Source organism: Muscardinus avellanarius (assembly GCF_963383645.1).
Source record: "Muscardinus avellanarius genome assembly, chromosome: 8".
In the NCBI taxonomy this organism is placed as follows: Eukaryota; Metazoa; Chordata; class Mammalia; order Rodentia; family Gliridae; genus Muscardinus; species Muscardinus avellanarius.
The window spans coordinates 98140429-98154716 of NC_137794.1; the positions used below are offsets into that span (position 1 = coordinate 98140429).

The 14288-nt window shown below is 36.5% G+C and overlaps 1 protein-coding gene across 1 annotated transcript; it reads right to left on the bottom strand.

The window, feature by feature from the left end:
* Positions 1-7421: 7421 nt before the first annotated feature.
* Positions 7422-13559, bottom strand: FBXO30 (F-box protein 30; the record flags this gene model as incomplete). Its single annotated transcript, XM_080699773.1, has 2 exons — positions 11511-13559; positions 7422-7625 (listed from the first exon to the last, which is right to left on the bottom strand). The coding sequence occupies exons 1-2, from the start codon at positions 13545-13547 to the stop codon at positions 7422-7424; spliced, it is 2241 nt and encodes a 746-aa protein (XP_080555899.1). The 5' UTR covers positions 13548-13559.
* Between the last annotated feature and the right edge of the window lie 729 nt (positions 13560-14288).

Consider the following 14288-nt stretch of genomic DNA (forward strand, 5'->3'; position numbering starts at 1 on the left):
CTGTGTAAGTAAAGCTACTGTGATGCAAGTGTCTTTTTTGTCTGCCTTTATCCTGATAGTTCACAGTATCAAATTCTCTGTTAAGCTCATTATACTTATTGTTGTTCCACTTGGAGCACACACCCCTTAACTGGCATGTACACCTCCAATTACGTGACAGGCACAATTATTTGCAAAGCAATTTAACTTTTTTAAAGCATTCATTTGAATCAAGTTTTGCAAAGCTGGCTCCTTAGAACACAGTGGAAAATAACTAGTTTAAAGTGATTTGCAAATACTCCCTTCCCAAAGTCATTACAATTATAAATGCATTCCTTGAGCAACTAGTTATGATCAGGTGCACGTAACTAGACTGAAAAATACTTCTTTAAAAATTTGGAGCTGGGCGTGGTGGCGCACGCTTGTAATCCCTGTGCTTGGGAGGCAGAGACAGGAGGATCGCGCAGGTTCGAAGCCAGCCGTGTGCACTGGCTTAGGAGACCCTGTTTCCAAAATGAAAATGTAAAAATAGGTCTGGGAGTGTAGCCTGGAGGTAGAAGGGCTTCCAGGAACCACAGTACCACACACACAAAAAAAGGTAAAAATTTGGAGAATTATTATGTGGAGCAATATTTAAAGTGTATCTCTGCCTAAATAGAGCATTCTCCCTCCTTGTTCATATTTCTGGCATGGTTACTAGATGACGACAGAAAACAGTAATAAATTACCTGTAATACTTTATGATGAAACAACCTTCCAGAGACAAGCACACATGGTACCTAGCATGAGTGCTCAGAGAGTGAATTAAAATATTAAAAAACAGCTTTAATTTCACCAAATATAAAATAAAAAACTAATCAATCATTACTGTCACTACCAATTCCAAGGTTCAATAGCTTTTTTTTTTTTTCCCCACAAGACAACACGAAAGACTACAAAACGTATGCATCAGGTCAATTTATTTAGTCTTGCCTAATACATAATTGCATTTGCTTTTTAAAAGAAACACAACGTATAAAACTATTTTTAAAAAAACCCTAAAAATTATACAAATTTTTCTCAAAGCATAATTTTCAAAACAGATCCTTTATAAGTGTGATTGCTACGTGTTGCAAGGAATCACAGTCAAATGCAAAAGGTGAAAAATGAACATCGACACAGAAGCCAATTACTCAGTCACCACTGTATTAAACAGAAGGAAATTGTGAAGCATTCAGCTTTACTTCAGCCACTATCATCAGTACTTCTACTGTGATGGAATCCATGAGTTCTACTGGGACTTTTAACAGAAGACATCTGTCACATTACTAGTGTTACAAACTAATTCAACACTGTACTTTTTGGATTTGATAATCACTGCATCACCATAATGTACATCCACAATAATGTGCAACCTTCACCACCACTACCTTGCTCTGGAACATTCCCATCAGTCCAAACGGGAGCCCCATGCTTACTAACGGTGCTCTCCCTCGCCCTTGGCAGCCACCTCTCTGTCTCTATGAACTTGCCTATTCTGGATATTTCATTTAAAGGGATTTGTGTAATCTGTGGGCTTTCATGTCTAATGTTTCATTCACTTAGTTGGGGTAATTTTTTTTCAATGAGTGTCATATCCTTCTGCATTTAAGGTAAAGACAAATATTGATGTAGCTCATGAGAAAAGTCACTGAAAATGAATGGCATGTGAAGTGAGTGAGTCGGCGCAGGCGCCTTTCAGATGGAGTTTGTTTTCAGTCCTAACTGAAAACAGTCCGTGCTTAAAACAACTTTTTAAAATGCAAAATAAGTTTCAGAATTCATGTTTCCTGAATTAATAAATTTCTTATGTCAAGGCTGTTCTCACAAACAGCCTTGACATAGGGACTCAATACTGTTTTATCATACCAAATCTTATTGCACTGACATAAAAAACTTGGTGGACAGAATTACTTGTTGGGTAATTCTATTCTTAAACAGATTTAGTGCTGCTATTTCAATTTCTTTCTTTTTAAAAAATATTTATTTTTTTTAATTTTTTGTGGTACTGGGGATGGAACCCTTCTACCTCTGGGCTACACTCCCAGACCTATTTTATACTTTTTATTTGGAAACAGGGTCGCTTAAGCCAGAGAGGCTGGCTTCGAACCTGCACCATCCTCCTGTCTCAGCCTCCCAAGCTCGGGGATTACAAGTGTGCGCCACCATGCCTGGCTGTTATTTCAATTTCTAAGTCTTGACTTGTTTAATTAAATAATATAATTAAATCTGAATGTTGTATTTCAATTTTTTCAATACTACTACTGTGTTTTTTCACTGAAAATTATATTGAGATAAACTAGATAAATTACTTAAATCTAAAATTACTGACCCAAACTACTATTTTAGGTTGATTAACTGAACAAATTTCTTAAAACTTTGTAATGCCCTTAGGCTTTTTGATCACCTCACCAGAAAACCAGACACAGAATAAATAAGCAGTAATTATAATTAATATAAACCGGATTTCAACAGAAAAAATATTCTCGGACAGCAGAAGGCAGGACCTCCTTTTGAGCGTCAGTCTTTTGAGCAATAACAAATTCCTGCCACTGTTAGGCCTCATAACTACCACTTAATATTACAATGTTACCCATTTCTTATTTACCTGTTTAAGATCTAACAATTTACATTTGAAAAAGATAAAAATTGAACCTGATGAATTTATCTTTGCTGGGAAAGGACAATGTGACCTGATTTGGGTCCCAACAAACAACAGAAAAAAGTTTTATTATTTTTAAACACATGAGCTATTCCGACCATTAGAACTAGCTATGTATGGAAGAACCATTTCCTATTATAATATTGTATGCAAATGGGCTAGTAAGATGATTTTGGATATACTTAATATTTCATTGGCTTTAGTGAAAAAGAAATATTCTATTTCCTTTTCTGTCTTGCCTCAGATATGTTTCCCTTTGGAGTAAGAAATAAAAACCTCAACAAGGTTAAAAAATTATTTAGAAGATTTCATTAATGAATTTTTACCATACTTCTACAGAACATGTTCATGAATCTTCTTGCAACCCATTTCTTTGTAGCTAATTAAATCAATTAAAAGTCGCTCTCCACATAATACACAGTAATAGCAAATAATCTGAACACAAACTGTCAGTTTTAAAATGTTCAAAGGCAACCAAACACCTCAAGATGTTTCCCCATTAATATATCTCAAGATGTATTGGCCAACTATGAAGGTTATATTTGCCAAATAAATTTACGTATAAACAATAAATTCAAAGAATTCTTCAGTCACAGATATAACTAAAATTCTTATGAAACTTAGCAAATGCCTAATTTTTGCAAAGAATCTTCCAAGCAACATACTTCACACTTCATTAGTTTCTACTTTGTTTCCTTTTAGTATTGCCCCCAAATTCCTTCCAAAACACTCAGTAGGAGCAAAATATTTTAGGCAACAATATTTACCAAAGTAATTTCCTTTCATTTAAACATCCCATCTCTATCAGCATTTGTAAAATGAAAAAATGACCTGTGCCATATTTCTCATGCTTATTTACTCATCAGTAAACTTTTGGCACTCAGTACTCTCATCCATAAAAGGGAAGTTGATCTTTTCCAATTATCTTTTATATAAAAGGAAATAATTATGTAAAAGATAACTTAGGAAACCATTCTTCCTATTCAGAAAGAGTATCAATAAAATTGGCCTTTACTCAAAACTTTCTTTCTGGAAATCAGTTTTAGATACACACTACAAAACCCATCAGTAAACTATTTTAAAACACAAAGGAAACAGCCACTGATGAGCCCATTTGCTTTTTTTTTTTTTTTAAGTACTGAGGATGGAACCCAGGGGCATTCAACCTCTCAGGCCTACTTCTTATTCTTTATTTTGAAACAGGGTCTCATTGAGTTGCAAAGGGTTAGTAGCTGAGGCTGTCCTTGAACCACGATCCTCCTGTCTCAGCCTCCCAAATGCTGGGATTGTACCACACCTGGCTGCTCATTCGCTTTAAAGATATACTCTGGCTGCTTAGGGCTTGTAAGCATGCTAAATATATCTATTCACATCATATGTTTTGGTCAAACATACAATCAGGAAATCTTTCCAATAAAAAGCTTCCTCCACCAAATGGGGCCTTACTTTTCCTTCTGCATTGTGAATAACCAGCTTTGCAAGTTCCAATCACATTACCTGCCAATGGGATGTCATGACAAACATATTTCCTAAATGTTTGAATAAATTTTCCTCAGGAAAAATTTTAAAGTAATAAAATACACTTTTTAAGGTGTGGATATAAAACAGGACAAAATCTGTTTTGTTTTCAAATATCTAAAAGCAGTCATTTCTCCCCAACTATAATTTGTTGTCAATATAATAATGCAAACTACCACATCTTCAAAGTTTTGCTGAAACCCCCATTATCTTTAACACTGCTAAGACCCCAACAGCCAATGTTAAAGGACAGATAACAGGAACAAAATTGATGAGCTATGCAGCACATGGTCAAAGACCAAAAACATTCTATAAACTACTGATAAACTAGAAAGCCAATCTTTACTATCTCCCATGGATAAGGTTGAAAGGATCCTGACACATGTTTCTGCAGGACTTAATCCATTATGTCTCTATTTCTACTATTTGCTTACCCTAACAATCTAGTATGTTCACCTGACTCTGCAAACACTAAACAAGAGAATGAGATGACTAGATTACTAATAAACTAAAGCTTGCACTGTAATTTACCCGCAACAAAAAGAAATACCAGTAAAATGCTGTTGAAATTTAAAATACTAGTAAATAATTTCCTAAGTCTAAGAATCATAGTACCCAACACATTTTGTCATATAAAACTGAAACAATGTATATAACTTAAACCAATATTAATAATCCTTATTCTTAATTTTGAAATACACATATATACATATATATATCCACTCCAGTAATACATCAGTTACTAGCATGTCTTTCTCTAAGATCTCATGCATTATTTTGTGCATCAGAATCATCTGGAAACCTTTTTAAAATGGATTCTTGTTCCCACCTAAGCTCTCTGTGAGGAGGGGGTGAAGGAGAAAAGAAAAAGAAAGAAAAGAGAAAAAAAGAAAAAGGGAAAAGAGAGTGATTAAACAGTACTGGGACAGGAAGCAGAGAATTAATGTGAATTCAATTAGTTCTCCCGGTCCTGCGTTGCCTTTATTCTTGCTGGGTCATGAAGACTAAAATCATCAAAGACTTAACAATGACACCCTGTCTACTAGGCCAACATACAAACACTTTCATGCTCAAATAAAAAGAAGGTTTTGGCTACAAGTTTTAAAGAATTAATCTTGCAAGAAACTCCTTAGCCTTTCCATACTCCTCAGTGGAATTACTTTAAGATGCTGAAGGGGCAGAGAAAGCTAACAAATCAGTGTTTCAAAAAAATTAAGTCACCAGTAAAACCTGAGACAGCAATGACAAAACAGCAACTCATACAACATGCAGAAGATCAACATTACAGAAATAATGACTGTGTTTGGAATTTGTCAATTATTAAAATTTTATTTAAATGAAAGGTTTTCTTTTTAAGTTAATGAGTCATTTTTATTAGAAGTTGAACAAATGTTGCACAAAGAAAACATTTTAACAAAATAGTATGGTGGCATAACAAACAAAAGAGAACAGCAAAAGATGTGTAAAAGAAATATATGGTGGAAAAAATGTTAAATATCTCATGATCCAGTGTGGAAACACAAAATCTAAATTTAAAACCCACAAATTTTTAAAAAAGCATAACCACACAGAAAGTTGATGCTTGTGCTGTCCTAACCACAGACACTCATTCTTCAGCAAAACTTTGAAAGGCAGTTGTAATTTACAGTATTTGATATCTTACCTCTGTTTTTTTCAAAGAAATAGACTTTTTCTGCAACTAAATGTCACGGAAGAAAAAAGTTTAAGCACTGAGAAACAAGTATTCTAATGAAAATAAAGGGTGAGGTGAGACAGCTGATTAATCCTTAATGCTGCATTGTACAACTATAGTAACGACTTCATCCAACCAAAACAAATCTGAAGCAGTTCAGAATCTTCTCAAATGGCCAAGGAACGCCTCTGCCCAGTCTGACTGCCATATATGGGAATCGTGAATCAGTGACCAAAAAGCACTCTCAGGGACAAATGTGGGAAGTAAAGACACAACTGAGTTTTGACATTTATAACAAGATAGCTTATTATCGTGTCAGTTTAACAAATGCCAGAATTTACCTAAGACAAATCAGTACATGTCCCATCTTTGCAATTTCTAAATACTGATACAGCAAATATATCCATTTTTAAAGTGACCACATCAAGTTAATAACACAAAATATTTTAAGAATAGGCATTTGAATATTTCTCTACCTACCCTAATCTTTAAACAAAGATACACTCTTACTTTCTGGTAGAGAAATGTATAGGAAATTAACTTGGAAATATTTCAAAGAGATTGTTGAAGAAAACAGGTCTCTGCTTGATTGTTATCTTACAAAGAAGACATTAAATTTCACATTATTAAGTGTCTTAAAACAACATAGTTGTATTTTTATAAATAAAAAATTTTAAATGCTTATGAAAAAAAGCCCTTTGCAGTCTGAGTATTTAAAATTTATTTACAAAATATGCCAAATTCAAACTTAAAATGAGGTATTTTCTTTTCAAACATTAAATATATACTAAATACAAAATATCATGAACAATTTCAAATTAAAGTAAGTCACAGGCTTGCTTTCTGTTTGCTTGTTTTTGCTTTAACCTGACATAACACATTATCAAGAGTCTGGATGTGGCACCTAATAAAAAAAGAAAGCTGCATACAGTCACTCTGCATAAGAGTTTTAAAGATGAAAACATCTTTGTGAATTATTTTAAAACCATGATAAATGGCATTATCAAACATTAGTTGTAACTTTAAATATATAAGTATATACTAGAGATCACCTATGTGTCAATTACTATAAAAGGAAAGCACTAGATAATAAAACTTTATATTGACCTAATGGCAGTGCTTAAACAAATCAAAGTATATAAAAAATCTAATCTGCAAAAATTTGAATCAAAGTTTTGCTTTTTGATTGTATGGGCTTCAACCCACGGAAAACATGAGGAATAAATTGTTTGGTCAGGACCTTGTTAGTTTATGAAGAAAAAATATTGAAGAAGCAAAATATGCACACCATTAAAAATACTAATTCTGAAATTTATGTAGCTAAAGATTAAATCACCCTGACCAGCAAGTTCCAAAAATGTCACACATTTCAAACATTAAGGCAACTTTTTCCCAACTAAATATTAATTTATAAAAATATATGTCACTTCAAATGGTCTACACACAGTGACAACAGATTCAGCTAGTTGGAACTTGAATACATCAAGTGTCACATGTCACAGAGGAGTTATTCTAGGTGATTGCATGTATATGCAAGTGAAGGTACAGGTCTTAGAGGACGGGCTTTAACACTGAGCGCAGCGAGCGTCCTTCTTTCGTGAGCTCTCGAGTCACACACATACATGGTAAAGGGATTGCTTCCTCCCGCTTCTCTACGACATTGTAACTGCATTTCTTCAGGTGGTCAGCCATGCTTAGGATGTCAGCAAATTTCCATTCATTTACAGAGCAGAATGCAGTACTGAATCGCCACACCTAGAAGAAAATTCTTCTTCAGATTTTAAAAAGTCAATTTACAGAAAATCAAAACCCATTTCTTGCCCTAACTGTATATGTTCCTACTGTTGGAGAGATATTCAATATACAATCTCAAATAGTTAGGTACAAAATTAAATAGTAAACCCATTTGTATAAAAATTTTGTCAAATATGTATAAGACAATTCACTTCTATGATTTTAATATATTTTATAACCAAAAAAGGAAAAAAACTAACAATACAAATCATACCCAACCAGCCTTACTGAACAGTGTTTTCAAAATCATAATTTAATGAACTCAGAGCTACTTCCCAAAATAATATATACTGCATACTATTCTTTCAACCTACCCCTGCGTATAGCTCTACCTGTAATTTGGAGATATTAACAATAAAGTGTTGTTATTGTTAATGTTTTGCTCCCTAGGTTTTTCTCCCATTACTATTACACCACACAAGTGTACTAAAAATATCCTAGAATATTGTGTACCAACATACCTTATCTTTCCATTATTTACAAGTACTAAAGGTACTTAGTAATATTCAAAAACACAGGTGATTCAATTTGTCTAAACTGTTTCTGAAAATTTCAACAGGATCCTGGTTTTAGTTTATACCATTGTAAAATAGTAAAATATGTTTTAGGCAAAATACTCATCTGCCAATCCTGTTCATATGTCTGCTGGTAAAGATATAGGATATTCCCTTTTGCCCAGTCAGCATTTCTAAGCCCTGCAACACTATCATCTAATTAGTGCAACAATAACTACTCTAGCCTCCTCAACCCTACAACTGAAAACATAACAAGCACAAAAGCAGAACAAGGGAAACATGGTAACAAGCACGGAAGGGGCAGGTTCAGCCTATGCATCCTCACTAATTTCATCAACAGACAAATGTCTACTTATAGAACACAGGATGTAATCTTCCTTTGGTATCTGGAGATCGGTTCTAGGACACCCCCACCCCGCACTCCTCTAAGAACCCAAAATCTGTGATGCTCAAGTCCCCTACTTAAAATGGTGTGGTATTTGCATATAATCTATATACATCCTTCCACAAACTTAAAATCATCCCTAGTTACTTATAAAACCTTCCACAATGCAAATCCTATGTTTTTAGACTGTACTGTTTAGGCAATAAGGACAAGAAAAAAAAGTTTGTACAAGTTCAGTACAGATGCAATTTTTTTGTATGTTCTATCTGCAGTTGGTTGAATCCTAGTTGTAGAACTTATGAATACAAAAGATGGACTGTGAATAACAGCAGATTCTGTAGAAAACAACAGTATTGTAGAGGTAAGCCTCAGGCACCCTTTACAACTTTTCAAGAAATAATGGTAATGCCTTCCTGGATGGCCAGATGCCTTTAATTTCTGTGAGGATACAATTATTTTTCAGTTGGCAGTAGATATCACCACTGTTTGGCACAAGGGACTTTCCTTATACTTGTATGGAGTAATGTCCCAAGAGAAAGCAAAGGCCTAGGGACATTCTGGATATCCCTATCCTCCCTTACATTTCCCAGTACTCACAAATCTACAGAAGAATTAATTTTCTTTAAGCTTCAGCAGAACCAATTAGGTAAAAGATAACAATGTTGGTAGCCAGCCCCTCTACTTCCACACATCTAAGAATCCAGTGAGACAAACTCAGGAACAGCAAACAAACACTGCACACACATACAAATACAAGGATGGCTCTTATCTGCTGACCTGGTAATGAGTCAATCTTTCACTCAACTATCTATCAAGTAATTAGTGCCTACTACATAGTAGTAGGTGCTATGTTAAATGGCCAATATTTTGATACCCAGAAAGTCTCACTTCCCAATGACTGAAATTGACAATTCATCAATGAATTTCAAAACAGCATGGTGAGTGCTTTTAAGAGCTAGGTAATGTGACCAGTGTCAAGAGAGCAGGGCCCTTCCCTGAAGGATTCAAAAAGCCCCAAAGAGGCTTTCTTGTGGAAGTTAAGACCTCAGGAAGTAAGCCGGACATAGCAAGACAATGAACATCATATGCATAACAGGCAGCCTCCCTAGGTTTGAACCCATCAATTAGCTGCACAAGTAACTTACTGGTTGTTCATCTATAACTGAGGATAGTGGATTAAATAAGTTACTGAATGTAAAGTAATGATACACACTATCTGGCATATTTTGGGGGGGGGTGGTGGTACTGGGGATGGAACCCTTCTACCTCCAGGCTACACTCCCAAACCTATTTTTTAAATATTTTATTTGGAAATAGGGTCTCTTAAGCCAGCGCGGCTGGCTTCGAACCTGCGTGATCCTCCTGTCTCCGCCTCCCAAGCACGTGGATTATAAGCATGCGTCACCACGCCCGGCTGTCTGGCATATTTTAGGTGCTCAAATGTAGTTATTAGGGGCAGCACATTTAAAGACCTTAAGAAAGCAAGACAAAAAACAGGAAACAAGTAAGTCAATATGACTGGGTATAAAGTGACAGGAGGAAACTGAAGAGGTAAGTAATGATGAGATTATGAAAAGTCTTAAATATTTTATTAAGGACTTGGCCTCTAGCCCAGGGGCAGCAGACACTACTAAAGAAGCTTAAAGCATTGCAGTTAGCAGAGTAAGAGTGATAGTTAAGAAACAAATGTCATTCCAAAGCGTATGCACAGAATATGTTAGAAAGGGCTCGATTAGAAGCAGAAACTCAGGTAGGAGGAAGCTGTGGCAGCAATCCAGGAAAAAAACCAAAGGGGAGAACGAAGTAGGAAATGGCAGTGGTGCGGAGAAGAATCTGAAGAGTCTGAGCATGAAGAATAAACAGGACTTTGCTTACTCAGATGTAGAACTAAAAGGGGTAAACAGCAGTCAAACCCAAATCCCTGGTTCAGGCAACTTAAACATGGTGTCACTTTCTGAGATTAAACAGCAGAGATGTAGAGTAGGCTTGGTATGTTGAGTGTGAGATAGCTCTTGGATAATCAAGCTTGAGCAATGAGTAAAAGACAAAACCTAAGAATGAAGTGACCAAAAATCTGAATGCTGAGCCATTAAATGTGAAGTTTATCAAAACTGTTTCCATTTTACAATAAAAAGTACACTTTCCTATTATGAGTACTTTCAATCACAAACATTTGAAATGCCCTCTTGTTTCCACTGGACAAGGCCTCAGACAGAAGTTAGGCAAAAGTAAGGGTCCCCAGGAGAGAAATGGTGGAGCCAGGATTTGCTCAGGTCAATCATGCCTAAACCTCCAGCTCAAGTTCCAAATATGCACTACTCCTCTGTACTGAATTAAATTCGGAATCCCCTTCCACAGCATCAAATTCTACTGCCTACTCTTACCTCACTTCAGTGGATGGCAAGTCCTCATCTACCCATGTATGTTCTCTATCCCCTAAATATGCCACTGGTCACTAACTAGGATGGACGAGTGTCATAGTTACAGCTTTTTCTTATATCTCTCCGCTTAGGTTCTATGTGACACAACCAAGTCCCAGAGAGGAAACTGCTAAGAATGGCAACTGATGACTGTAAGCAAGAAACCCTTCTCCTGGTTTCCTCCACCATCAGAGTGAAATGTTTTAGATGGTATTCAAACTAAAAGACAGCAAATCCATCAAAGAAAGAAAGATGCCATGGAAGAACTGAGGAGGTACAGAACTGCTCAACTGCCTTTGTCATATTCAATTAGAACTGAGATTTATGAAGTATGTAGTAAATCTGTGATAATTAGAAATGATTCTAACTATTCTGGCTCTTTACTATCAGTTAAAAGTGTGTCACATTGACTTAGTGAGTTTTAGGGGATGGTTGATTATTTAGCAAGGTATTTCTGTATTAATTCAGGAGCAATAAAGTGCCTTTATATCAAATAAGAGATTGATACAGTTATGATTAAACTAACCTTTTCCTTTATCTGCCATGATGAATTTCCTTCTGGATACTTCTTTTTCCCCCACTGCAGTATGACCATTCCACGAGACTGAAGCAGACTGCCACACACATCCCTCATTAACCTGGATACACATGACAGCTGGCACAAACTGAAGCCATCGAGAAAGCCTGCAATATGCTGTAGGACCTCAAAGGGAAGGCTACTTAAGTGGTCATTATGTAATCCCAACACACAGTTTCTAGCAGGCTCTACTAATACCGTAGAGACACATGGCTGAACTCCAAATGACCTCAAATGGCGGTCATGTATTATCTTTGCTCCTTGTGTTGATGGACAAAATCTACGCTGAGAATAGGTACAACCATAATAAGCTAAAGGACATCTCTGTTCCATCCAGCCATTGAGTCCAGCATGGATATCACCATGAACATTCTTAAAATGTGAAGAAAATTCCTTTCTTCTAAATAACTGTCCACACACAAAGGTAAACATTGAACGCTGCTTAGGTTGATACCTAGCAACACATTCTAATACTAAATCCAGCCCAAGTGTCTGAAAAGGACTTGGATTTGAAAGCTGGGGATTGGCATGATCGCAGGCTGAAGCTGAAGCTATTTCCCCAACCATTGTATTTGTAGCTAATATTGCAGATGGAAGTGAAAAGGTCTGTGTCCCAAAGTCAATGTGATATACATCAACCATGCGACTATCAGATATACCCCTCCCACCTGGAGAATCTCCTAGACAGAACAGTAATGCTGCTGTGATCAGATCTATTCCTTGGAGGCCCATGGGATCTTCTGCAAGTTCCAAATCTGACGTATCTACTGCTTTGTCTTCCTTTGGTTTCGACCAACATGAATTAGAGAGAAATTTGAATGAAGGCGTATGACTAAAAGATAAAACATCCACATTTCTCAAGTCCCCTAAGTCCACTTTTCTCCAATAGAGTCCTCCTTCATCTTCATCATCTGGCATAAGGAGGTGCTGAACTGTGCCATTAGGCAAAGCATCGGAGGGTATTACTTCTCTAAGTTGTGCTGCTACTGAAAGTGAACTAGAAGGTTCTGAAGTACCATCTGACGCCACACATTCTCCATTTCTTAAGTTACTTTGTTTTGAATCACCATGGAAATTCTGATCCTGGTCTTTGATCTGTGTACATATATTTTCCAAAGGAAAGCCATTACAAAGAGAAGTGCCATAAGAACGTGTGTTTGAGTCACATAATAAATCACTTGAACCATTTTGCTCTGACTGGGCATTCTGACTTATGCCATTTTGGTCAATTCCACCAACTGCCCCCATCTCATCCTCATAAAGACGGTCCTGGTCTTTTACGTTTCTGTCCTGCAAGCTTTCACTGTTATTTTGCTCTTCGTCCATTTCATTGGGGGAAGCACGAAGACTTGTATTTAACATGCCAATGTCTCTTGTGGCAGTATTCAGGATATCTAAAGCAGCAGCCAAACTTCTGGTTGTTTCTACAGTAGCTTGATAAAGTGCACCATAAGATTCTTCATCAACAGACACCAAACCATTAGTATGTGGTATTTCTGAAACATTTGATTTAACTGAGATTTGTTCTCTAGGTTCAGTTACTTTATCTGTAGCTTTTGACATCATGGTAGCTACTTTCAGAGATTCTAAGAGCATCCTTTGGTCTTGAAGAGCCAAGGCCATATCTAATTGTGCCACTTCGTCAACATCTCTGCTGAGGTTTTCATATGATTTCCGATCTGCATAACTAACTGGCCATCTATTCCATTCCATAGTACAGCACACCACACTTGCAGGACATATTTCTAGATGTTCAGCGACTTTATTTCGGGCCATGATAAATGGACAACCAAAGTCACTATTTAAGCAGGATACTCGTTCAAATGGACATAAAAGTCGATGCTCATCAGCTTTGCAAGAATGGAATACTGCTCCACAAACCAAAGGACAACCAATCAAGTCACAGGAAATCCCAGGCTCTGGTCTAGTCATACACCGTCTACTGACACAATTCACACAGTGTGAATGCTGCAGCTCCTCCTCCATAATGGTCAGTCCAGCTCTAGTTGTTGAAATAAAAAGAGAAAAGAAGTTAGACAAAAGAGTGGTTGACTTTCAAAGAATTTAAATAATTCTTATATCAAATTACTCATTGAGGATGAAATACATAATAAACATTCAATTAATTTATATATGATCAATACCTCTTGAAAGGACTTAAGTACTTTACATAACAACTCAGTACTTTAAAATGTCATAAAGGGGGACTGAAGGTGTAGCTCTGTGGTAAAGCACCTGCCTGCCATGTGGGAAGCCCTGGGTTCAGTCCCCAGTTCCACAACAAAATATAAATACAAACCTAGCCATGTGTGATGGAGCATGCTTGCAATCCCAGCGCTTGGGCTTGGGAGGCTGAGACGGGAGCATCACACAGGTTTAAAGCCAGCCTCAGCCACTGAATGAGGCTCTCAGCAACTTAGTGAGATCCTGTTTCCAAATAAAGTATAAAATAGGTCTGGGAGTATAGCCCAGAGGTAGAAAGCCCCTGGGTTCCATCCCTAGTGCCACCAAAAACAAAAACAAAAAAACACAAACAAATCTGAAGGTTAAATGAGAAATAAATGCCTATTAAAAAATCTTTTTAAAAAAATGTCATAAAGGAGCCGGGCGTGGTGGCACACACTTGTAATCCCAGCATTCAGGAGGCTGAGACAGGAGGATTGTGGTTCGCAGACAGCTTCAGCTACTATTTAGTGAGGCCCTTTGCAACTCAGTGAGACTCTGTTT